The following is a 27,706-nucleotide window of genomic DNA, read 5'->3' on the forward strand; positions in this document are numbered from 1 at the left end:
GACAGAGTGCAAGTAAGTTAGAGGTAGAGAGAGAGGGAGACACAGAATCTGAAGCAGGCTCCAGGCTCTGAGCTGTCAGCACAGAGCCCAATGCAGGGCTTGAATTCACAAACTGAGAAATCATGACCTGAGCCAAAGTCAGACGCTTAACCGACTGAGCCACCCAGGCACCCCTTAATCTGTGTTTTTAATGGCAGATTTGCAAAACCCAAAAATTCCAAAACAAAAATTTCCAAAACACAAAAAAATTACTAACCTTTTAAACATAACATCAAATGCACAAAAAAAGATAAAGGGGAGAAGGGAAGCAGATTAATACAGGAAGAAAGGAGGGAAGGGGAAGAGAGCTAAAACAAAGAAGGGATCTACAGGGAGAAAAGGCTTTGAAGGATCTAAGAGAAAAGATGAGTTTAAGAAAGCAAATTCTAAAAAAAAAAAAAAAAAATTCTGAAAAATAAGCACAGTGCATTAAAAGCTAGAGTTGATAGTTTAAAAAGTAATAATAACAAATTTTAAATACTTAAGAAAAAATCCAAAAAGGAAATACAGGCATTTCTGCTTATATGTGATATATTCATTCCTGAAAAACCCTCCCATTAAAAATAACAAAGCTAAAGGGGGGGGGGGGGAGGGGAGGAGATGAGGGGCAGACAACTTACAACCTATTCAGTTTTGTAACCAGAGAAGTAACAAAAGCAATAATAGGTACCTGGGGATATTATTTGGATGCCCAGACAAATATCCTGGAGTGGTGTTAGGCTGCCTCAGGGGATATTACCACTGCATCATAGCAGAATGGGAAGCTAGCCAGCTAAGACAACACAGAGGTAAGAGGAGCAGAGGAAGCTGCAATCTACCCCTAGTGCAACCAATATGAAGATAGAGGTATGCCTCTTGCAGAGGGAGCCCTGGATGCAAGTGCACATTTCTAATTTTCTTTAAATGTTGCTGAAAAAGTCCCTGCTGCCTTCACAGTACAGTTCAGGTTTATTCCCATGCAGGTAAAGGATGATTCTACCTCATTATCCCAGCTCTCTTGAACTAGGAAAGACCACACAGGGATCCAAAACCTCTATGTTATACTAATGTTTTTCTCCTATTTTCCAAACATATAGGAGCCAACTGGTATTCTAAAGACACGTGTGGTAGTATTCTCTATACAGTCTGTTGTACTAACAATGGTGTTGTGTTGGTGGCAGGTTAAACTGTGGTACAAATTCCCAGATACTTTCTCAATTATGAAATCTCCAAAGCAGAAAAGTAACCTTAGCTTCATGCTACTGTTTTATCTACTGGCTTCCTTGTCGGCCAAGGTATAGCTTACTTGGCCTACATACCATAGCCTTAACTTCAGATATCTGGCAAATCTAGCATCCATCCTCAGAGCTGGGGTCTTCCAAAGTTACCACTTAGCTCAGTCAGCATTTACTGACCACTTCAGTATGCCCTCCCTGTAGATCCCTACTTTTGCCAGTCCTCTCTGACCATCTACCTGGCAGCAGTACTGAAAGTCAAACTACAGTCTCCTCCTTCTCTTCTACCAGCCTCATTTGCCCTTGGAGTAACTCGGCCAGAATGAAATTGCAAGCATTAAAAGGCGGAAAGAAGACACAAGAATATAAAATCATGACAGAGGGCCCAGAGGGTTCTAAAGTGTGAGATTTAGCTAACAGCCACTTATAAAACTGTTCTCCCAATCTTGAGAGAAAAGACAAATCTGGAAAAACATATTTTATAACCCAGGCTAGAATTACTTCATAATTTCAAATATAAACTTCGTATAAGAAGAGTATCCTCAATCAAACAATGGTCATGGCATAACAAAGTTGTATAAATTTCCCAACCTTATAGTCTAAAAAACAAGTAAAATTAACCAAGCAAAGGAGAGGAAAGCCATTCCAAGAAAAGACAGCATGAACAAAAACACAACAACAAACTATGGAAACAGTGAGCAGTGAGTTGGGATTCACATCATGGTAGATAGATAGCAAATACATCCAGGAAGGGAGATTATACGAAGAGAACCAGAAAATGCAAATTCCTGTACATTACTGCTAAAAGTATACAGTAGTATAATTTTTCTGAATGGCAATTTGCCAATAGACATCAAAAGCCTTTATTTATTATTGTAACAGAAGTTTTAGTTATAGGAATTTATCCTAAAGAAATAGACAAGTGAATAAGGACTATATGCATAACTATTTATCACAGTGTTATTTATAAAAGCAAAATGAAAGAATCTTTGACTTCCAATGGCAGAGGATTAGATAAATTATACTACACCTGTACTCTATGAAGAACAACAATGCTAGAGCTCTAAATTCATTTTGGCCAGATATGTCTTCATAAACCATTATTAAAAATGAGAAAAGCATGATATGTAGAATAGCATATAGAGTATGAAACCATTTAAGTACTAATAAAATACATATAAAACTGTTAAAATATACTCATTCTTATAATGTTCAAAACTGTCATTAGTGACAAAAGTAGATTATAGAGCAGCATATACAGCATGAAACCATTAAACTATACTACATATAAAATGTAGAATACGGAAGTTTACAATAAGTCACCTCTAAGTGATAGACTAATACATTATTTTTTATATTTTTGTTAATACTTTCTATTTATTCAACAATGACTATGGATTATAACTTAAAGATAAATATGTTTTAAATACTACTTCTGATTTCAAATCCAAAATGTGACAACCTGCTCAAGATAATGGATTATTGTGTTATCTATTACAAGTCCCACATTTTTGGGGGAATGCAAACTGGTGCAGCCACTCTGGAAAACAGTATGGAGTTTCCTCAAAAAATTAAAAATACAACTACCCTATGACCCAGCAACTGCACTACTAGGTATTTATCCAAGGGATACACGTATGCTGTTTTGAAGGGGCACATGCACCCCACCAAGAGCCAAAGTATGGAAAGAGCCCAAATGTCCATCGATGGATGAATGGATAAAGAAGATGTGGTACACATATACAATGGAGTATTACTCACCAATCAAAAAGAATGAAACCTTGCCATTTGCAACTACATGGATGGAACTACATGGATAGGGTATTATGCTAAGTGAAATTAGTCACAGAAATACAACAATCGCATGACTTCACTCATATGAAGACTTTAAGAGACAAAACAGATAACATAAGGGAAGGGAAACAAAAATAATATAAAAACAGGGAGGGGGACAAAACAGAAGAGACTCATAAATATGGAGAACTGAGGGTTATGGGAGGGGTTGTGGGAGGAGGGATGGGCTAAATGGGTAAGGGGCACTAAGGAATCTACTCCTGAAATCATTGTTGCACTATATGCTAACTTGGATGTAAATTTTAAAAAATAAATAACAAATAAACAAATAAAAATTAAAAAATAAAAAAAATCCCACATTTTTATTTTGAGAAAAAAACAATACTTTTAACAACAGGAACTCCCAGTAGTGAGAATTTCAGGATTAAGGAAGATGAGAATACAGTTACCGTGACTACAATACCACAACACACCCCAAATTCATGATGGTAAATTGTAGTTCTTCCCTATTTATCCATGAGGAAGCAATATAAAACCCTGGGAGAAAATCATGGTCTAATGGACAAGGAAGGAAATAAATCAAGTACAACCTCAATCCAAACAGCATTTGGGCAACCCTCAGAAACACTTTCCAAATCTTAACTAATCCCTGGGCAGAGAAGTAGACAACACTGCTACATGTGTTTCAGACACAAAATATGTATATGTCCAAAATGAGATAATAAGATCCATAAAAACCCAGATTCAAACTCCCAGTGTGAAAAATTTACAGATGGTTTCTCAATCCAAATTAACCTCTATTCCTTTCTCTCTTAGATTTAGCAGACAGATGAAAAACATGTGAGCTCCATAAAAAGAAGTCAGGTAAATTAACAACCACTTAAAACAATACCCAAAGATTGTTATTGGGCTACCAAAAGACTCCATCAAAAAACTGTCTGAACTAATACATGAATTCATCAAAGTCACAGAATATAAAATCAATGTACAGAAATCTGCTGCATTTCTATACACCAATAACAAAGCAGCAGAAAAAGAAATCAAGGAATTAATCCCATTTGCAATGGCACTAAAACCAATAAGATACCCAGGAATAAACCTAACTAAAGAAGTACAAAATCTGGAGGCCATGAGAAGGTGGCAGAGCAGCACAAAGACCCTCAGCTTGCCTCATTCCTAAAACGCAGCTAGATCAGCACCAAACCATTTGCACCCTAGGATATTAATTTGAGGATGAACACAACTATCTGCATGACTTGCGCCACAGAACTTGGCAGGGACACAGTGCAGAGAGGTGAACTGGGAGAGAGAAAAGCTGAGAAGAATAGAGAGCTGGGTTTTTTTGGAAAGAAGACAGAGAATGTGGAGAATGAAGCACATCAGGAGAGTGCAGGAAAAAACACTTCCCAAAAGTAGCGGGAGTGAGAGAGAAAGAAGTGAAAACACTCACAGGACTGAACAAGCAACCTGTTCCCCAAAACCACTGATGGGAAGAAAGGAGAGGGTTTCAATACCACCAGGATCCTATAAAACACTGGAGAGCAGAGTCTGACGGTTTGGAGCTCAGCGCTTGGTGGTGTTCTGGTGAGGAAGTAGGGCAAATCCCCAGGAGCAGGCAGCAAGGTCTAAGGGGTCAGTGTGCCACATGGGGAGAAGCAGTTCCCCCCTTGGAGGGCATCTGATAGAGGTCATATGGCTTCACCAAAGGCAAAGATCCCAGAAGACCCCAGAGAGCAGCCATGTTTGCTACTATTGAGACAAAGACACCAGAGTGCGGAGAAAACTGGCTCCGGCTGTGTTGTGATTTGCCATAATCTCTGAAACTCTGTCACTGCGCAATCACATTTTCTGGAGCAAGCTGGCACCCAGCCATTGCTCAGCGAGATCTTGCACCAGAGATTTGGCACAAGTCCAAGCAGCAAGGGCCTCTGGAGTGTGGGGTTTTGAAACGCAACCCCACCTAAGATAAAACTCTGGAGGGAGGTACTGCCTGGCAGGCAGATAGATTGGATATGGACAGGGTAGGGGCGGGGAGTGGAAGGAGGCCTGAGACAAAGGAGGAGGGGTGCTTGATCATGGGTCAGTGAGAATGGGAAGTTCCTATGCCAGAGACAAGGGAGCTGGGTGAAGCCATTTCCACCTCTCTAGCACAAGCCACACTAATCATCCCAGCAAGCTAAGCAGTGCCACCTAGTGAAGAACGGAGTCATTACACCAAGCCCCACCTAACTGCACCCTCCAAGCACATCCCCTAGAAGACCACACAAGTCCCTCCCCTTGCTTACTATGGACTATAGATTACTACATAGTTTGAAATCCAGGGTAACCTGGGTGTAACTTCCTTCGGGTTTCATTCTGTTTGCTTGTTCATTTATTTAGTTTGTTGTGGTTTTGTTTTTGGGTTTTTGTTGCTTCTGATTTTGTTTAAATTGTTTTTCTTGTTTTTTTTTTCCCCCCCCATTCTTTTCTTAGTCTTGGATAAGGAAATAAAGAATTTTATTTTTATTTTCTTTTTTTAAATTTTTTTATTTTTTTCATTATTTTTTGAAATTTTTACTATTTCCCTTAGTTCATTTTATTCTATTTTATTATATACAATTTTTTAATGTTTATTTATTTTTGAGGGAGAAAGAGAGAGCACGTGTTTGAGTGGGGGAGGGGCAAGGAAAGAGAGGGACACAGAATCTGAAAAAGGCTCAAGGCTGCAAGCTGACAGCACAGAGCCTGACACGGGGCTCAAACCCATGAACCGTGAGGGCATGACCTGAGCCACCCAGTCAGACACTTAACCAACTGAGCCACCCAGGCACCCCATAAAATTCTTTTAATTTTTAAATATTTTCTTACCTGTTTTTTCTTTTCTCTGTCTTTTTTCTCTATTCTATCAAGCTTCTTTCAACTTCTTGACCAAAACACACCTAGGATCTAGCTTCCCTTGTTTGATTTTTTGTTTTGTTTTTAATTTTTTTTATTTTATTAATTTTTTTCTTCCTCCAAAATGAAAAAATGAAGGAATTCACCCATTTACCCCAAAATAAAGAACAAGAAGAAATGACAGCCAGGGGCTTAATCAACACAGATATAAGCAAGATGTCTGAACTAGAATTTAGAACCATGATAATAAGAATACTAGCTAGGGTTGGAAAAAAACCATAGAATCCCTTTCTGCAGAGACAAAACAAGCAAAATCTAGTCAAGACAAAATTAAAAATGCTATAACTGAGATGCAAGCAAGAATGGATGCCACGAAGGCAAGGATGGACGAAGCAGAGCAGTGAATCAGCAATACAGAAAACAGTATTATGGAGCAGGAAAAAAAAAAGAGGGGAAAAAAGGCAAAAGAGCACAATACAACTCTGTGACTTATTAGAAAGGAATAACATCCAAATCATAGGAATCTCAGAAAATGAAGAGAGAGAAAAAGGAACAGAAGGTTTAATGTGAGCAAATTATAGCAGAAAACTTTCCTAATCTGGGGAATGACTAAGACATCAAAATCAAAGAAGCACAGAGAATGCCATTAGATTTAATAAAAACCAACCATCATCAGGTTGTATCGTAGTCAAATTCATAAAATACACAGACAAGAAAAGAATTATGAAAGCAAAAAGGGAACAAAAGTCCTTAACCTAGAAGAGAAGACAGATCAGGTTAGCAGCAGACCTATCCACAGAAACTTGGCAGGCAGGAAAGGAGTGGGAGATATATTCAATGTGGTGAATCAGAAAAATATGCAGCCAAGAATTCTTTATCCAGCAGGCTATCATTCAAAATAGAAGGAGAAATAAAGAGTTTCCCAGTCAAAAAAACTAAGAGAATTTATAACCACTAAACAGCCTGCAAGACATTTTAAGTGGAGAAAAAAAGAAACAAAACAAAGAAGACCAAAAGCAACAAAGACCAGAAAGGACCAGAGAACATCACCAGAAACACTAACTCTACAGGCAACACGATAGCACTAAATTTGTATCTTTCAGTACTCACTCTAAATGTCAATGGACTAAACATTCCAATCAAAAGACATAGGGTTGGGAATGCAAGCTGGTGCAGCCACTCTGGAAAACAGTATGGAGGTTCCTCAAAAAGCTAAAAATAGAACTACACTATGACCCAGCAATTGCACTACTAGGCATTTATCCAAGGGATACAGGTATGCTCTTTCAAAGGGACACATGCACCCCATGTTTATAGCAAGAATGGAGGCCACGACAACAAGGATGGATGAAGCAGAGCAAGCGAATCAGCAATACGGAAAACAGCACTATCAACAATAGTCAAAGTATGGAAAGAGCCCAAATGTCCATCGATGGATGAATGGATAAAGAAGATGTGGTATATATATATATACAATGGAGTATTACTCGGCAATCAAAAAGAATGAAATCTTGCCATTTGTAACTACGTGGATGGAACTGGAGGGTATTATGCTAAGTGAAATTAGTCAGAGAAAGACAAAAATCATAGGACTTCGCTCATGTGAGGACTTTAAGAGACAAAACAGATGAACATAAGGGAAGGGAAACAAAAATAATATAAAAACAGGGAGGGGGACAAAACAGAAGAGACTCATAAATATGGAGAACAAACTGAGGGTTACGGGAGGGATTGTGGGAGGGGGAATGGGCTAAATAGGTAAAGGGCACTAAGGAATCTACTCCTGAAATCATTGTTGCACTATATGTTAACTAATATGGATGTAAATTTTAAAAAAATAAAAAATAAAACAAGTTAAAAATTTTTTTTTAAAAAAAGACAAAGTATCAGAATGGATAAGAAAACAAGACCCATGTATATGGTGCTTACAAGAAACACATTTCAGACCTAAAGACACCTGCAGATTGAAAGTAAGGGGATGGAGAACCATCTATCATGCAAATGGTCGTCAAAAGGAAGCTGGAGTAGCCAAACTTCTGTTAGACAAACTAGATTTAAAAAAAAAAAATTTTCAACATTTGTTTATTTTTGAGACAGAGAGAGAGAGAGAGAGCATGAACAGGGGAGGGTCAGAGGAAGAGGGAGACATAGAATCTGAAACAGGCTCCAGGCTCTGGGCTGTCAGCACAGAGCCCGATGCGGGGCTCGAACCCACAGACCGCGAGATCATGACCTGAGCCGAAGTCAGATGCTTAACCGACTGAGCCACCCAGGCGCCCCGAGAAAAACTAGATTTTAAAATAAAGACTGTAACAAGAGGTGAAGAAGGGCATCATAGCATAATTAAGGGGCCTATCCACCAAGAAGATCTAAGACTTGAAAATATTTATGCCTGCAACGTGAAAGCACCCAAATACATAAATCAATTAATCACAAACATAAATAAACTCACTGATAATAATAACATAATAATAGGGGAGTTCAACACCTCCACATACAGCAATGGACAGGTCATCTAAGCAGAAAGTCAACAAGGAAAGAATGACCTTGAATGACACACTGGACCAGATGGACTTAACAAATATATTCAGAACATTTCATCCTAAAGCAGCAGAATACATATTCTTCTCCAGTGCACATGTAACATTCTCCAGAATAGATCACATACTGGGTCACAAATCAGCCCTCAACAAGTACAAAAAAGATCAAGATCACACCTTGCATATTTTCAGAACACATCACTATGAAACTTGAAATCAACCACAAGAAAAAAATTTGAAAAGGCCATGAATACTTGGAGATTAAAGGACATCTTACTACAGAATGAATGGGTTAACCAGGAATTAAAGAGGAAATTTAAAAGTACATGGAAGCCAATGAAAATGAAAACACGACAGCCCAAAACCTCTGGGATGCAACAAAGGTGATCATAAGAGGGAAGTATACAGCAATCCAGGCATTCCTAAAGAAGGAAGAAAGGTCTCAAATACATAACCTAATCTTGCACCTAAAAGAGCTGGAAAAAGAACAGCAAATAAAGCCCAAAACCAGCAGAGAAGGGAAAAAATAAAGATTAGAGCAGAAATCAATGATATCGAAATCAAAAAAACAGAACAATGAAACCAGCAGATGGTTCTTTGAAAGACAGGGGTTCTTTAAACCCCTAGCCAGATTGATAAAAAGAAAAAAAGGACTTAAATAAATAAAATTACAAATGAAAAAGATTACAACCAACCTTGCAGAAATATAGACAATAAGAGAATATTATGAGCAATTATATGCCAACAAATTGGGCAATCTGAAAGAAATGGACAAATTCCTAGAAACATATAAAACTACAAAAGTGAAACAGGAAGAAATAGAAAATTTGAACAGACCTATAACCAGTTAAGAAATTCAATCAGTAATCAAAAATCTCCCAAAAAATAAGAATCTAGGGCCACATGGCTTTCCAGGAGAATTCTACCAAACATTTAAAGAAGAGATGGGGCGCCTGGGTGGCTCAGTCTGTTAAGCATCTGACTTCAGCTCAGGTCATGATTTCACGGTTCGTGGGTTCAAGCCCCACATCAGGTTCTGTGCTGACAGCTCAGAGTCTGGAGCCCACTTCAGATTCTGCGTCTCCCTCTCTCTCTGCCCCTCCCCAACTCGTGTGCTGTCTCTGTCTCAAAAATAAATAAACATTTTTTAAAAATTAAAAAAGAAGTTAACACCCATTCTTTTGAAGCTGTTCCAAAAAGAATAGAAATGGAAGGAAAACTTCCAAATTCATTTTATGAGGCAATACCCTGATTCCAAAACCAAAGACCCCACTAAAAAGGAGAACTACAGACCAATTTCCCTAATGAACATGGATGCAAAAATTCTCAACAAGACACTAGTAAACCAGATCCAGCAATACATTAAGTGGGATTAATCCACTTAATCAAGTGGGTTTTATTCCTAGGATTCAGGGCTGGTTCAATATCTGCAAATCAAGCAATGTGATACATCACATTAATAAAAGAAAGAAAAAGAACCACATGATCTTCTCAATAGTTGCAGAGAAAGCATTTGGCAAAAAAAAAAAAAAAACAAAAAACCCAGCATCTTTTCCTGATAAACACCTTCAAGAAGGTAGGGATGGAAGTATCATACCAAAAGATCATCAAAGCATTATACAAAAGACCCACAGCTAATATCATCTTCAATGGGGAAAAACTGAGGGCTCTCCCCCTAAGGTTCAGGAACATAACAAGGATGTCCACTCTTACCACTGTTATTCAACATAGTATTGGAAGTCCTATCCTCAGCAATCCAACAAATCAAACAAATAAGCATCCAAATCGGCAAGGAGGAAGTTAAACTTCACTCTTCACAGATGACATGATACTCTATGTGGAAAACCCAAAAGACTCCACCAAAAAACTGCCAGAACTGATACAGGAATTCAACAAGGTTACAGGATATAAAATCAATGTACAAAAATCAGTTGCATTTCTATACACCAATAATGAAGCAGCAGAAAGAGAAATCAAGGAATCGATTGCATTTACAATTGCACCAAAAAACATAAAATACCTAGGAATAAACCTAACAAAAGAGGTGAAAAATTTATACACTGAAAACTACAGATAAAGGTTATGAAAGACATTGAAGAAGACAAAAAAAATGGCAAAACATTCCATGCTCATGGATTGGAAGAACATGATACTACCCAAAACAATCTACATATTCAATGCAATCCCTATCAAAATAACACCAGCATTCTTTACAGGCCTAGAACAAACAAACCTAAAATTTGTATGGAATCAGAAAAGGCCCTGAATAGCCAAAGCAATCCTGAAAAAGAAAACCAAAGCTGGAGGCATCACAATTCCAGACCTCAAGCTGTATAACAAAGCTGTAATCATCAAGACATTATAGTACTGGCACAGAAACAGACACATAAATCAATGGAACAGAATAGAAAACCCAGAAATAGACCCACAAATGTATGGCCAACTCATCTTTGATAAAGAAGGAGAGAATATCCAATAGACAAAAGAGTCTCTTCAGCAAGTGGTGTTGTGAAAACTGGACAGCAACATCCAGAAAAAAGAACCTGGACCACTTTCTTACACTATACCCAAAAATCAACTCAAATGGATGAAAGACCCGGACCTAAGACAGGAAACCATCAAAATCCTAGAGGAGAACACAGGCAACAACCTCTTTCACCTCAGTTGCAGCAACTTCTTGACATGTCTCCGGAGGCAAGGGAAACAAAAGCAAAAATGAACTACTGGGACCTCATCAAGACAAAAAGCTTCTGCACAGCAAAGGAAACAATCAGCAAAACGAAAAGGCAACTGACAGAATGGGAAAAGATACTGGCAAATGACATATCTGTTAAAGGGTTAGTATCCAAAATCCATAAAGAAGTTATCAAACCCAACACCCAAAAAACAAATAATCCAGTGAAGAAACAGGAAAAAGACATGAATAGACACTTTTCCAAAGAAGACATCCAGAAGGCTAACAGACACATGAAAAAATGCTCAACATGACTCATCGTCAGGAAATACAAATCAAAACCACAATGAGCTACCACCTCACACCTGTCAGAATGGCTAAAATAAAAAACTCAGGCAAAAACAGATGTTGGCAAGGATGCAGAGAAAGAGGAACTCTTTTACACTGCTGCTGGCAATGCAAACTGGTGCAGCCACTCTGGAAAACAGTATGGAGGTTCTTCAACAATTCAAAATAGAACTACCCTATGACCCACCAATTGCACTACTAGGTATTTGTCCAAAAAATACAGGAGTGCTAGGCGACTGGGTGGCTCAGTCAGTTGGGCATCCGACTTTGGCTCAGGTCAAGATCTCACAGTCCGTGAGTTCAAACCCCACATTGGGCTCTGTGCTGACAGCTCAGAGCCTGGAGACTGCTTCGAATTCTGTGTCTCCCTCTCTCTCTGCCCCTCCCTGGCTCATGCTCTGTCTCTCTCTCCTTCAAAAATAAATAAACATTGAAAAATTAAAAATACGGGAATGCTGTTTTGAAGGGGCACGTGCACCCCAGTGTTTATAGCAACACTATCTATAATAGCCAAAGTATGGAAAAGAGCCCAGATGTCCACTGACTGATGAATGGATAAAGAAGATGTGTATTCCATCATAGGTACAATGGAATATTACTCGGTGATCAAAAAGAATGAAATCTTGTCATTTGCAACAACGTGGATGGAAGTGGAGGGTATTATGCTAAGCGAAATTAGTCAGAGAAAGACAAATATCATATGATTTCACTCTTTTGTGGAATTTAAGATACAAAACAGATGAACATAAGGGAAGGGAAGCAAAAATAATATAAAAACAGAGAGGGAGACAAACCGTAAGAGACCCTTAATACAGAGAACAAACTGAGGGTTGGTGGAAGGGTGCTGGGTGGGGGGATGGACTAAATGGGAGAGGGGCATTAAGGACACTTGTTAGGATGAGCACTGGGTGTTATATACAAATGATGAATCACTAAATTCCATCCCGAAATCTCTATTACACTAACTTGGATTTAAATTAAAAACAAAAAAAAAATAAAAGATCTGAAACTATAGAACACTTATGAAAGAGATTAAAGAGCACACAAAGAATGGAAAAGCATTCCATGCTCATGGGTTGGAAGAACAAACATTGTTAAAATGTTTATACTACTACCTAAAGCAACCTACGCATTTAATGCAATCCCTATAAAAATACCATCAGCATTTTTCACAGAGCTAGAACAACCAACCCTAAAATTTGTATGGAAGCACAAAAGACCCTGAATAGCCAAAGCTATCCTGAAAAAGAAAAACAAAATAGGAGGTTTCATGATTCCAGATATCAAGCTATATCAGAAAGCTGTGGGCATCAAGACAGTATGGCATTGGCACAAAAAAAGACACACAGATCAACGGAACAGAATAGAAACCCAGAAATGGACCCACAGCTATATGGTCAACTAATCATCAATAAAGCAGGAAAGAATACCCAATGAAAAAGGCAGTGTCTTCAACAAATGGGGTTGGGAAAACTGGACAATGACAGGCAGAAGAATGAACCTGGACCACTTACTTTCTTACACCATACACAAAAATAAACTCAACGTGGATGTAAGACCTAAATGTGAGACAGGAAACCATCAAAATCCTAGAGGATCACACAGGCAGAAACCTCTTTGATCTCAGCCAGAGAGCAACTTCTTACTAGACATGTCGCTGAAGGCAAGGGAAACAAAAGCAAACATGTATTGGGACTTCATCAAGATAAAAAGCTTCTGCACAGCTAAAGAAACAATCAACAAAACCAAAAGGCAGCCTAGAATGGGAGAAGATATTTGCAAATGAGTATCTGATAAAGGGTTAGTGTTTAAAATCTACAAAGAACTTATCAAACTCAACACCCAAAAAACAACACAGTTAAGAGAGAGGCAAAAGACATGAACTGACACTTTTTCAAAGATGACATCCAGATGGCTAACAGACACATGAAAAGATGCTCAACATCGCTCTTCATCAGGAAAATACAAATCAAAACCACAATGAGATACCAACTCACACCTGTCAGAATGGCTTAAACTAACAACACAGGAAACAACAGATATTAGCAAGGATGCGGAGAAAGGGGAGCCCCCCCTTACACTGTTGGCAGGAATGCAAACTGGTGCAAGCCACTCCAGAAAACAGCAAGGAGGTTCCTCAGAAAGTTAAAAATAGGGGTGCCTGAATGGCTCAGTCAGTTAAGCCTGTGACTTCAGCTCAGGTCATGATCTCATAGCTTGTGAGTCCAAGCCCCACACTGGGCTCTGTGCAGACAGTTCAGAGCCTGGAGCTTGCTTCAGATTCTGTGTCTCCATCTCTCTCTGCCCCTCCCCTGCTCACACTCTGGTTTTTCGTCTTAAAAAAATAATAATAAATAAAATAAAGTAAAATAAAATAAAATAAACATTAAAAAAATAACTTAAAAAAATTTTTTTAAGTTAAAAATAGAACTACCCCAGGATCCAGCAATCACACTATTAGGTATTTACCCAAAGGATACAAAAATACAGATTTAAAGGGGTACATGCACCCCAATGTTAATAGCAGCATTAACAACAATAGCCAAACTATGAAAAGAGCCCAAATGCCCATCAACTGATGAATGGATAAAGAAGATGTGGTGTATAAATACAATGGAATATTATTCAGCCATCAAAAAGAATGAAATCTTGTCATTTGCAACAACGTGGATGGAGCCAGAATGTATTAGGCAAAACAAATCAAAGACAGACAAATATCATATGATTTCACTCATACGTGGAATTTAAGAAACAAAACAGATGAGGGAGAGGGGGAGAAAGGGAGAGAGAGGGAAACAAACCATAAGAGACTCTTTATAGAGAACAAATGGAGAGTTGATGTTGGGAGGTGCGTGGGGGATGGGCTAAATGGGTCACAGGTATTAAGGAGGGCACCTGTCATGTTGAGCACTGGGTGTTATATGTAAGTGATGAATCACTAAGTTCTACTCCTGAAACCAATACTGCACTGTAAGTTAAAATTTAAATTAAAAAAAAAAAAAAGAATATACATGGCTAAAAGGAATATTTAACATAGCAGGTTATAAAACTAAAATCCAAAGATCCTGAGGGGCTAGAACAATAAAATGAAATAAAGACTTAAGTAAGCCACTACAATCAGATTGTTTACTTTAAATCAATTCTACAAATACAAAGCAGAGAGGAAACTCTAACTTGTCAGCTTTAAGTGTTGGGGAGTGAGAGGGTCAAACCTAAGCATTTTATTTTTCACCACTGGGCTCCTGTGAACAGTCTAGCACAGCTGCTAGAAGGCTAACAAAAAAAAAAAAACTTGAGACCTTAACAAACAGTATGCTTATTGAAAGATAGCTCATGACTGTATACTGAATTAGATCACAGATTTAAAAGGGAGTGAATAGGTTAAAAAAAAAAAAGGTATGTACAGCAGAGAATATTAAATAACTAAAGCTAAATATTTAAAGAGGCATCTTATGGAAGTAAAAACAAACATCTTTCTACAGGAAAAAATAAGAAATGTGTGAAAATTATACAATTTTGGCACAGTATTGAGAAGAACTTCCTAATAATTACAGCTATCAAACAAAAGAACAAGTTGCCTCAGAACTAGGTAAACTACCGATCACTCGAAGTGTTTATGAAAAGGCTTACCAACTATCAGGAATGTTGTAAAATCAATTCCTGCACTGGAAAAGAAATACAATAGACATTTCTAAGGCCTTCCCAACCAAAAGTTTCTATGATTCCCTACCCCACTCTTACACCTCCAAAACTAAAAATAATTTTTTCCCTTACCTATTAATTTATGAAAAGCAACTCTGACTTTCAATTTTAATAACCCTGTTTTTGCTACAGTTTGACAAATTAGTTTTTTAACTGTTCATTTGGATTCTGTCTTGAATAAAGGCAAGAGTATTGAGAACATATTTACATAGTAACTTATTTTGCTGGGTGATTATTTCTCAATTATATAAGAGTAAGAAGAAAAAAGAACTAGAAGTAAAAAAACAAATCAACAATGGTTATCTCTGGATGGTACAGCTGAAGGTAAATGTTTTCTTTTTTTATACTTTTTTCTATATTTCAATTTTTCATATTTTTACAGTTTCACAGAGGGAAAAGTGTCTTAAATGTTTTCATTTGTATGAACAGCTAAGTACGTCAATGCCACAGAAATTAATGATCTGGTCACTGCACACAGATAAATGGACATTGCTATGGTAATGGCCACAGTGAATATAATCTTTCCTTACAACGTTATCTTCATCTAAAAGATACTATTTTCTCTGATAAATTCTCTAATTAGACCCAGGTACATATATTACAGAGATAATTCTTTTGAACTGAATTATCTGATGGTTATAAATAAATGTAAACAAAAAATACAAATATAAATTTAAAAATACTCTGTAAAGTTAAATGTGCTTATTTTCTTTTCAGTGCCATACAACACAAACATTTTCTACTTCTATTTCATATGAGCTGTACAAAAAAAGAATAAGTGGTAGTAAGTAGCATGAAGAATGTCATGTGTATAAATAGCACTGCTGAGTACATAATGTTCTGTTACTCTAGGGACAGCAGGGACAAATATCTGACACAACTTGTATGAATAATATACTTTAAGTAGACTGCAATATATACCCTCATTCAAATAAAACTTTACAAATAGAAATCCTGCTGCTGTTATAGTTCCAAATCTGTTTCTTCATTTTTAAAACAAAGTGGTTAAGAGTACCTTACCTCTAGAGTCTCTCCAATTCTAAATTCTTAAAACATTTTTAGTTGTTATAATCACTTCTCTATAGTAGTAATTAAAACATCACTGCTCTCTTCTCATCCTGTCTTTTCATACCATTTGTTAAGTTACAAGAATGAAATCATAAAAAGAGTTTGCTCAATAATCTCATGGGCCTGTAGGGTAAGAGTGTAGAAACTCCAATCCTTAAATAATACCCAGGTCTTCATTAAATTTCAAACATAAATACTAAAAGCAAATATACCATTTGTGCCTATGGTTGGAAAAAAAATGTAATATAGCTTTAAAAGCCTTAATGAAATTTTGAAATGGCATAAATAGGTATTTGTTCAAGAAAATGTATATCTAGGTACTCTTCTATCATACTCTATCTTATCCCTTCATCAACTTTCTCCTTTACAGAGTTAAAAAAAAAAGAGTTCACAAAGGTAAATATAATTTTTTTTTAATTTATTTGTGAAGTTACTTGACATACAGTGTAGTCTTGGCTTGAGGAGTAGATTCCTGTGATTCATCACTTATATACAACACCCAGTGCTCATCCCAACAAGTGCCCTCCTCAATGCCCATCACCCATTTTCCCCTCTCCACCACTCTCCATCAACCCTCAGTTTGTTCTCTGTATTTAAGAGTCTCTCTGGGAATGCAAGCTGGTGCAGCCACTCTGGAAAACAGTATGGAGGTTCCTCAAAAAACTAAAAATTGAACTACCCTATGACCCAGCAATTGCACTACTAGGCATTTACCCAAGGGATACAGGTGTGCTGTTTCGAAGGGACACATGCACCCCCATGTTTATAGCAGCACTATCAACAATAGCCAAAGTATGGAAAGAGCCCAAATGTCCATCAATGGATGAATGGATAAAGAAGATGTGGTATGTATGTATGTATGTATGTATGTGTATATATATATATATATATATATATACACACACACACACACACACACACAATGGAGTATTACTCGGCAATCAAAAAGAATGAAACCTTGCCATTTGCAACTACATGGATGGAACTAGAGGATATGATGCGAAGTGAAATTAGAGAAAGACAAAAATCATATGACTTCACTCATATGAGGACTTTAAGAGACAAAACAGATGAACATAAGGGAAGGGAAACAAAAATAATATAAAAACAGGGAGGGGGACAAAACGTAAGAGACTCATAAATATGGAGAACTGAGGGTTACGGGAGGGGTTGTGGGAGGGAGGATGGGCTAAATGGGTAAGGGGCACTAGGGAATCTACTCCTGAAATCATTGTTGCACTATATGCTAATTTGGATATAAATTTTAAAAAATAAAAAATAAAACAAGTTAATAAAAAATAAATAATTTTTTTTGTTTTTAAAGTCTCTTATGGTCTGCCTCTCTGTAACTTATTTTTTCCTCCCCTTCCCCTATGGTCATCTGTTAAGTTTCTCAAATTCCACATATGAGTGAAATCACATGATATCTGTCTTTCTCTGACTGACTTCTTTCACTTAGCATAATACCCTCCAGTTTCATCCACGTTGCTGCAAATGGCAAGATTTCATTCTTTTTCATCACCTTTTAAAAAAATATCTTATAATCGTAAATATAAGCTTTCATTTTCTTGATGTACCACAGTAACTATTACACTTAAGGAAAACTCCTACAAAAGTCATTTCTGATTGCAGTGGTGTTTCATTATCATGTGATAGTTTTTCCAACCAAAAAAAAAAAAAAAATGACTGAATAGATGGAAAAATCTATAATCAATTGTTGGTTTGTTAGTAATTATTTTGGATATCAAGAGAATCCAGGGAAAACAATGGCGGATATCACATCTTGGTTATGGAAGTTTTAAACATGTGTTTACAAATTCTTTGATATCCTCCCTGTAAAGGTGAGATCTATGTTCCCTCCCACTAACTCTGGGCCCACCTTCACAACTCACAACTAATAAAATGTAGCTGGAAAGGACACTGTAACTTACAAAGCTAGCTCAGAAAAGCCTGTACAGATTCTGCTCCCCAGCTGCTCAATCTGGGAGAAGCCAGTAACTATGTAACAACTTGAGACCCCATGCTAGAGAAGCCACAGGTAGTCACTCCAATGAAAAGCCAGCTGAGTTCCCTGGGGACAGTCAGCAATCAACTCCTAGGCCTGTCAGTGACCACCTTATATCTCTACCACAGCTGAGCCTTAGATGACTACAGTTGCAATGCAGTTAGTTGTTGGCTGCAATAACTAACTAGAATTGCATGAGGTAACCCAAGTGAGAAACGCCAAACTATACAGTTCCCAATTTCCCGAGTCATAAAATTGTAAGGAAAAAGAAAAAGAACAGTTTTAAGCCACAAAGTTTAGGAGAAATTTGCTGCACAGTAATAGTAATTAATCAGCAGTTTATCTGCTTTATAGAAAGAACTCTAAACCAACTAGACAGAAGACCTAGAGTCCATTTCCAACTCTACTAACTAGAGCTGAAATTTACTAGCTTGAGTGAACCTGCTATTTCCATGGAATTCAGCTTCTTCATTGATAAGAAAGGCAAAATGCACTTTAAGGTTTCTTTTAGCTCTAGCATTAGTAATTTTTATAACCACCAAATTGCCCCTTCCTAATTCTCATTTTTGTTTTTGTTGTACTATATGACTTTTCTATTTTTTTGTTTGTTTGTTTGAGACAGAATTCACATGAGCGGAGGAGAGGCACAGAGAAGAGGAAAGACAGAATCTTAAGTAGGCTCCATGCTATCAGCACAGAACCCAATGTGGGGCTCGATCTCACAAACCAGGAGATCATGTCCTGAGCCAAGATCAACCTGGATGCTTAACTGACTGAGACACCCAAGAGCCCCTGATTTTTTCTGTTTCCAGCTCAAGATTTGAAAATGTGTTCAGAACCAAAAAGCATAGACCTTGTGGTATACAAATCAATAAAAATAAGTGTTTTTATATAAAAAATTGTGATTATAATCTTAAAATAGGAAATTTCTTGACTTTATTACTAAAACTCTTCTACAATTAGTCCTAAGTAATGATCTTATTTTTACACTTTTCTACATTTTTCATTTTAAGTATGCGTGATTTTTATAATCAGAAAAATATAATCTATTAAAATTTAAGATATGCATATCCTGTGACTTAACAATTCCACCTTAGAAAACTATCTGCACATCTGCATAAAAAGAAATGTAAGTACTGCACCTTGTAAGAAAAAACTGCAAATTAAAGAAATGATTGGACAAACTGTAGTTTATCCATATTCCAGATTACTGTACAGCAAATGGAAAGAACAGTACTGACAAAGATGGATCTACACAATACACTTTGCAGTAAATAAAAGAAGGCCATAAAATAGCACAACAACTTTTATTTACACACATGCACACACACACATTTCTGTAAACATATGGTTATTTAACTCCATGGAAAAAGGTCTGTCGAGGACATCCAAACTATTAACTGTAGTTACCCAAAGAAGAGCTGGTGCTAGTGAGGATAGAGAAAGGACTTTTACTCTATCTGAACTGTCTGGGAAACAACTACAATGTATTTGTGCATTATTTAGGTAATATCTCAATTAAATTTTTAAAAATAAGCTTCATTTGTCCATTTGCAGCTACGTAGCTGGAACTAGAGGGTATTATGCTAAGTGCATTTAGTCAGTCAGAGAAAGGCAAATATCATATGACTTCGATGATAAAAGGACTTTAAGATACGAAACAGATGAACATAAGGGAAGGGAAGCAAAAATAATATAAAAACAGGGAGAGGGACAAAACATAAAAGACTCTTATAAAGAACAGAGGTGTGCTGGAGGGGTTAGAGGAGGAGTGGATGGGCTAAATGGGTAAGGGGCTTATGGAATCTATTCCAGAAATCATTGTTGAACCATGTGCTAACTAACTTAGATGTAAATTATAAAAAATAAATAAATAAATAAATAAACCATTAGGGGTTAGAGAAAGGTATCTTGGTGAATGGCACTCAGTTATATAAATATAAGCTAAGCTCTAAATTGAATATTTGGTATATGGGGTAAATTTGCCAAAGAAAATTTGACAGGTAATGTGAAAAAAATAAAATGTGCTTAATAAATAAATATAAAAATAAAAATAAACTTCATTCTTTTAAAACATGCTTTAGCAAACTATTTCCTCCGGAACAATAAATAGAAATATATATAATATGACCCACAACAGCTCAAAAATTCATGTATTTGAACCACTTCTCACATGAAGTACTCAGACAAAAACATTTATCAAGAGTCTACTCTATGTCTAATCCATGATAGGTACTTTATACATTATCCCATTTAATCCTAACATAATCACCTTCATTTCTCCAAGAGAAAATGGATGTTCGGAAGTTAAATAACCTGGCAAAAGCAGAGCAAGATTATGAAAGAAAATTCAAACTAAGGTCTTCCTAACTCTAAAGCCCAAGGTTCTCTTAAAGAAAAACTAAAGTAGATAGCCCTTCAATGCACTTCCAGCTAAACAACTCACTTGAAACTCTTTAAGTCTGCAAATGCCCGAATTACCCCATTTTTATGAAAATATAATAAACACATATATTTAGAAAATATATAAACTAAAAAAATATGTAAATTACAAAAAGTACTTTTAAAGAGATTAAAATTTTAATTATAAAATGTGATTTAAAGGTGAAAAAGTCTAAAGTACTTTTAAATACATAAGTTAAATATGTATCACATGCTCTAACAGTAATTCTTCTCAGATACTCTCAAAAAATGATGTATTTTGAGGATAGAAGAAATGAAGTATTTTGAAGCTGTCACCATCAAGATGTTTTTAATATGATACTCACACTGACACACAATCATAATGAAGGAACAAAATATTATATATTATTGTAATAAAACCATATCACACACAAAAAGTTGCTGAAACAAAGAATCCAAGAGGAAAGAACAGAGGAACAGAAGATGTAAGGACAGACTAGAAGCAATGGTAATGAACAAAGAAAAGCCATATTTCAAATCCTCTGATACCCCCGCAAAAATTACTTCTCTCTCCACCCCCACCCCCCCACACACACACATACACAAAAGGATTTCCTTCTAGCACCCTACCATAAAATACAGTGTTATTGTAATGCAGTTATATACAATTAAAATCTCTCCTGGCAGTTTAAAAAGGCAATCTGGAGAGTTTAGGCCAAGACAAAATGACTGTTACTACTTTCCTTAGACAGAGGAAAAGGATCTATGTTGAAGATCAGTTTTCTACATGCCCAGAAATCAAATTCAATTCATGGAAGTAAAGCAGAATTATTAGCATGGCTGTTAGATGCATAATGCTAGGTATGCTAAAATAATACGAAAATTTTATCCCATCATATAACGTAAGTATAGGTTTTTATTGTTCTAAATCACATAAAATGTTTAGATTATCTTTAAAAGTGTTCTGTAACATCACTAAACCATTTCATTATGAAACTATTTTCTAAAGTTTCTACTGACAATAGACAAGGCTCCTTTCCTATCTGGCTGGCTTTAAACCAAAAATGTCCATGCACCCATTCATATTCAACTCCTAGTATTCCCAGATCTTGCCTTTTTAGAGGCCATTTTGCCTCCCCATAAAATGCCCTTATGGAAAGAAGAGTAAGTCATTTGAAACCACATGTCTATTATCCAATCTCTTCCTTCTTTGACATAAGAACAATTAGTATTCCTACCTCCATCACTCCCCTCCACTAGCTTCGAAATGGAATTATTATTATTTTGGTTGGAATAATGAATAATGTTTATATGTACTTTTGAGAATCTATTTTAAATACAAGTTTTCCAATTCATCATTATAGCAATGTTCTTTGTAACTTATCTTTAAAGTTAAAAAAAACAAAAGTTTTAGCTAACCATTTGCACTATTTTTAATGATTTTAAATTTAATTTTTTTATGATTTTATTTTAACTTATTTAACAGACACATATACAGTGTTCACAATATGCCAGGCACTAGTTTAAGTGCTTTCATATATGAACTCATTCAATCCTCATAATAACTCCTGGCAATAATACTATTATCACCTCCATTTTGCAGAAGAGGAAATTTAGCCATGGAGAAGTTAGGACACTTGCCTAAAGTCACACTACTAATTGGTACAGGAGCCAGAAACAAACCCAGGCCCTCTAATTCCAGAGTCAAACTTGTAAACAGCCTATGAAATTGTCTCTCCAATTTGTTGAAAACTCTTTGAAACTGTCCAAAAAGGGACTCCATAAAATGTTGCATTTTGTGAGAGCCTTTTTAGAGGGGAAAAATACTACCAGGAAGTTCAAATTATAAGGCATTAAATCAATTACAAGACATCAATAACAGAAATCATGTTTTCAAAAAGGATATTTTTCTTAGTTCATGTGATATTTTCAAATCAAAATGGGTTTTCAAAGAAAAAGTGTATGTTTTAATATAACACAATTTTTAGGTTTTAAATTTTAATCACTGGGGCGCCTGAGTGGCTCAGTTGGTTAAGTATCTGACTTCGACTCATCTCAGGATCTCACAGCTTGTAGGTTCGAGCCTCGTGGCTCATGGGTTTGAGCACCGCATTGGGCTCTGTGCTGACAGATCAGAGCCTGAAATCTGCTTCCAGTTCTGTGTGTGTCTCTCTCTGTCCCTCCCCTGCTCATGCGCTCTCTCTCTCTCATTCTCTCTCTGTCTCTCTCTCAAAAACAAACATCAAAAAATAAATAAATTCTAATCATTAAATGTATAATTTTAGAAAAATGTGAAATTTAAATTTCATAAGCATCAAAATTGTACACAAATATTTGTATATTTGATCCCTTATAAGTTGTATATTAATAAAATATATGAATGTTCTAAAGGATTTATCAGACATATTTAATAAACACTACTATTTGGCTAGTAAGTACTATAAAAGTTGAAATTTCAAACTGACAGCCCATTTCCCTGCTTTTTAAAATAAGATATAACATATAAGGTATAGCTTGTTATGAAATTGGAAAAGCAGTTACATTTTATTTTTTTAAGCAGTTACGTTTTATACTCTTTTAATACACTGTTCTAGACTAAGCTAAATTTCTTAAAACAATTTCATTGTATATAGGATAATTTGGGTCAACATGGGGATATCTTCCTAGGAGAAATTGCTATCTCTTTCTATCTCCCACTTTTGAACTGTGAAGAAAGAAAGGAATTATAAACCAGAAGTAAAAAGCTAGTAACTTTGCAATCTTGGCTAAATTATTTCACTCTAGGCTTCAGTGTCCTTGTCTACAAAATGAGAAATTTAAACTAGATAACATCCACAAATCTATACAGTTCTAAAACTTTTATTTGCAAAAAGTTTTAAATTTTAGATGTCACCTCATCTGAAGAATCTAGTTGTCCCAAAGTTCCTGTTGCACCCGCAAAACCTTTGGAAAGGAAAAAAAAAAAAATTTTCCTTCATAGCTGTTACGTATTGCCTTACTTTAAAATTATTCTGAGACATAAACAAAAAGCTAAGTTTTGTTACATTAAGACAACTCATTCCAACAGTTATCTTGGGAGAGTTCAACATTTATCTTTAATAAATTTGGGCCTAATATAGGTTTATACTTCAAAGGAAATCTGTAGTGAAAATCCAGATTTAATCATCACAAATAATGTTTCAGAAGGATCTCTTTCTTTTTATATCATGGTTTACTAAAACATTAAGATACTAAAGTTTTGGGCTACTCTTAAATAGCAACTGCTACCTTCTTCATGAGTTAAAAACAGAACCTTAAATAAACTTAACCAAATTCCATTTAAGAAATGTATTCTCTTCTTTGGCCAATCTATTCTTTCTTGCTTCTACATGTTTACCACCAAGGAATGACACATTACTTAAATTTCTCCAACAACAAGTCAAGTGAGAGGGTCTTTCTGTTTTAACACAGAAAAGTCACCACTGTTCAAATTAAACAGACAAACCTTGCACTGCCAGAGTGCTAGTGCCAGCTGATGGTTCCTGTAGACCGTATACAAGTTTATCCTCGGGATATGTAAGTCCAGAGCTCTTCAGAGCTATAAGGTACTTTTCATGACTTTTCTTTGCACAAGCATTTTCTCCAAGACCTAATATTTAAAATCAGAAAAAAATTCCATTCAAAATATAAGTAAAGCAACCTCAGTAACTAATATATGTATAAAAGAGCTGAATATTCTAATGGCAGGAGAACCCTAGAATGAATAATATAAAACAGCTTCAGGCAAAACTGCACAGCATGTTTATAACAAATAATAAAATCTACTAGGTAACAAATGTAAAATATGCCAGAGATTATAAGCAAGGCACAAGAGGTACACAGATTAATAAGGGTATAATTCCTGCCTTCAAGGAACCTGAAAACTCATGGCAGAGAAAGGCAGATAATCCGGTAAATGACAATTTAGTGTATTAGACTTCACCATTTGGTTTGACAATCTGTGCTCTCACAGTACTGTGCAGCTAGACTTAACCCAAAGCAAAATACTTAGGAAAGGCTTCCTGGATAAAATAATACCCGGGTGGAATGTTCAAGCATTATAACTGAGATTACTCTTAATTTCTGTTTTATCAAACTTTTTCCATCACATTTTCTATCACAAGAATTAAAAGTATAATTTCTATAGAAGTATCAGTTAAAATTAATTTATTCCAAGTAATACTGAAAACCTTAAGTTCTAGAATTACATAATCCTGGAACTTTCACTTTAGCATTGCGGCTTATTAATTATTGCCAATTTTTGTTTTGTTTTTTAATATATTTATGGAGCATGGAATAACAGTAAAAGAAAAACATTTATTTTGAGAGTTCTTTAAAAGAAAAAGATTGGGGCGCCTGGGTGGCTCAGTCAGTTAAGCATCCCACTTCGGCTCAGGTCATGATCTCGCAGTTTGTGAGTTCAAGCCCCGCGTCGGGCTCTGTCCTGACAGCTCAGAGCCTGGAGCCTGCTTCACATTGTGTCTCCCTCTCTCTCTCTCTGACCCTCCCCCGTTCATGCTCTGTCTCTCTCTGTCTCAAAAATAAATAAACGTTAAAAAAAATTTTTTTTAATAAAAAAAATTTAAAAATAAAAATAAAAGAAAAAGATTATTTACTGTCTGAAAGCCAAAATACCATGGCATTGGACACCTCTTAGGCAAATTACATATCTTAAATTAAGACCTCAATCTCTTGATTATAAAAATACATAAATGAACCTAATACTTGTTGAGCTTTTCTCTATTTTCTTTCCTTGCTAGCCTGAATAATTGCAATAGAACAGTTTTGGTTTGGGGTTTTTTTTGTTTTGTTTTGTTTTTTAAGATTTATTTATTTTTGAGAGAGAGAGCACGCGCGCAAGACAGGGACAGAAGATCTGAAGCGGGGTCTGTGCTGACAGCACAGAGCTCGATGTAGGGCTTGAACCCAAGTGCCCCAGAACAGTTTTGGGTTTTCTTGTTTTGTTTCAAAAAATATTTTTTAATTTATTTTTGGGAGAGAGAGAGAGAGAGAGAGACAAAGCATGAGCAGGGGAGGGGCAGAGAGAAAGGGAGACACAGAATCTGAAGCAGGCTGCAGTCTCTGAGCTGTCAGCACAGAGCCCAAAACAGGGCTCGAACCCATGAACCACGAGATCATGACCTGAGCCGAAGTGGGATGCTTAACCGACTGAGCCACCCAGGAGCCCCTAGTTTAGTTTGTTAAATGTCTCTCTGGGCTGGTTTAAAAAAAGACAAAAAACAAAACAAACAAACAAACAAACAAACAAAAAAAACACTCTAGCACTTATTAAAACAGGAATACATCTATCCTTCAGTTCAAGTCCAATATTAAAAACAATTACATTTAGTGTAACACAAACAATTACATTTAGTTTATAAAGAATAAAGACCTTTGGGGCACCTGGGTAGCTCAGTCAGTTAAGCATCTGATTTCGGCTCAGCTCATGATCTCAAGGCTTGTGAGTTCGAGCCCGCATTGGGCTTTGTGCTGATAGCTCAGAGCCTGGTGCCTGGTTCAGACTGTCTTCTTGGTCTTTCTGCCCTTCCCCTGATCTGTCTCTCTCTCTCAAATATAAATAACATTAAAAAAAATTTAAATAAATAAATAAATAAATAAAGACCTTCTAAGCGTCCTATATGAGAAATGACTACATGTCTCCTGAGTAATAAAAGCCATGTATTTCTCTCAATCATGATGGATGCAATTTTTGTAATACTTTAAGTTTACTTATTTTTGAGAAAGGGCGTGAGCATGTGCACACATGCAACAGGGGAGGGGCAGAGAGAAAATCCCAAACAGGCTCCATGCTGCCAGTGCAGAGCCCAGGGCTCAAACCCACAAAACTGTGAGATCATGACCTGAGCCGAGATCATGACCTGAGCCGAGATCATGACCTGAGCTGAGATCATGACCTGAGCCGAGATCAAGAGTTGGATGCTTAACTGACTGAGCCATCCAGGTGTAATACTTTTTAATCCTGTAATACTGTAATACTTTTTAAACAACAAAATGTATTTTACCAACCTTCACAACAAGCCTGAGAAAAATTAATGTATAATCACCATTTTTAAAAGTGAAGAAGCTGAGGCTTACAAAGGTAACATAGCCAGTGAGTAAGCAAGCGGTGATAAGCAGTGAAGCTAGACTGCAAATTTTAAACTTCTTGATCAAAATTTAATGTGATTTCCATCACTAAAAATCACTCAAGCATTTCTGTTGTGTTGTTTTTTAATTTCAATAAATAATTAAAAAGGAATTGTGGAAATAAAAGAAGGCAATTACCATAAATCTTTCCTAAGGTATACATTCTTACAATGATTAAGAACAACTTGCTGCTTTCTTTCACAACAGTTGAGTTTCTGCGTAAGGTTGAAGAATAACAGACCACCAGGTATAATTTATCTCTCTCCAGCTTTATCACCAAAACTCAAATACAAGCTACCATCATCTTTACCCTAGACTACTATAGCAGAGCTTTTCTGTTCTTGCCCCTTCCCATCTATTTTGGCAAAACAGCAAATCATCTTTTCAAAACACATATCTGATCATGTCACTCTTAAGCTTAGAATATTTCCATGCTTGGGGCGCCTGGGTGGCTCAGTTGATTAAGTGTCTGACTTCAGCTCAGGTCATGGTCTCGCAGTTTGTGGGTTTGAGCCCCGTATTGTACTCTGCGCTGACAGAGCCTGCTTCAGATCCTCGGTCATCCTCTTTCTCTGCCCCGCCCCCACTCTTTCTCTCAAAAATAAACATTTAAAATATATATATTTCCATGAATTCCCAACACATTCAGGATATCACATAAAATATCACATGGCCTATGAGAGCCATGGATCTAACCTGATGTGGTAGCCTTATTGGTGTCACTATCACCCTACCTTCATTTAATTTCAACACTAGACCTTTTTTTAGTCCTTTTTAAAAAAGTAAGCTCATTCTCATCCACAAATATTTCAACATGGAATCTAGGAGGTGTCCAGGTGTGACTGATAGTCTTTATATTTATCTTATTTGGGGTTTATTA

At 36.4% G+C, this 27,706-nt stretch overlaps 1 protein-coding gene across 2 annotated transcripts in view; it reads right to left on the reverse strand.

Moving 5' to 3' along the window:
- UBR3 (ubiquitin protein ligase E3 component n-recognin 3) overlaps positions 1-27,706 on the reverse strand; it is a 234,392-nt gene that overhangs the window by 163,578 nt on the left and 43,108 nt on the right. For both annotated transcript variants that reach the window (XM_047870436.1, XM_047870435.1), the window contains exons 4-5: positions 24,146-24,289; positions 23,555-23,604 (exon numbers count right to left, since the gene is read on the reverse strand). In XM_047870436.1, coding sequence (XP_047726392.1) covers positions 23,555-23,604; positions 24,146-24,289 — 194 coding nt within the window. The remainder of the gene's footprint in view (positions 1-23,554; positions 23,605-24,145; positions 24,290-27,706) is intronic.

Source organism: Prionailurus viverrinus, chromosome C1, assembly GCF_022837055.1.
Source record: "Prionailurus viverrinus isolate Anna chromosome C1, UM_Priviv_1.0, whole genome shotgun sequence".
Classification (NCBI taxonomy): Eukaryota; Metazoa; Chordata; class Mammalia; order Carnivora; family Felidae; genus Prionailurus; species Prionailurus viverrinus.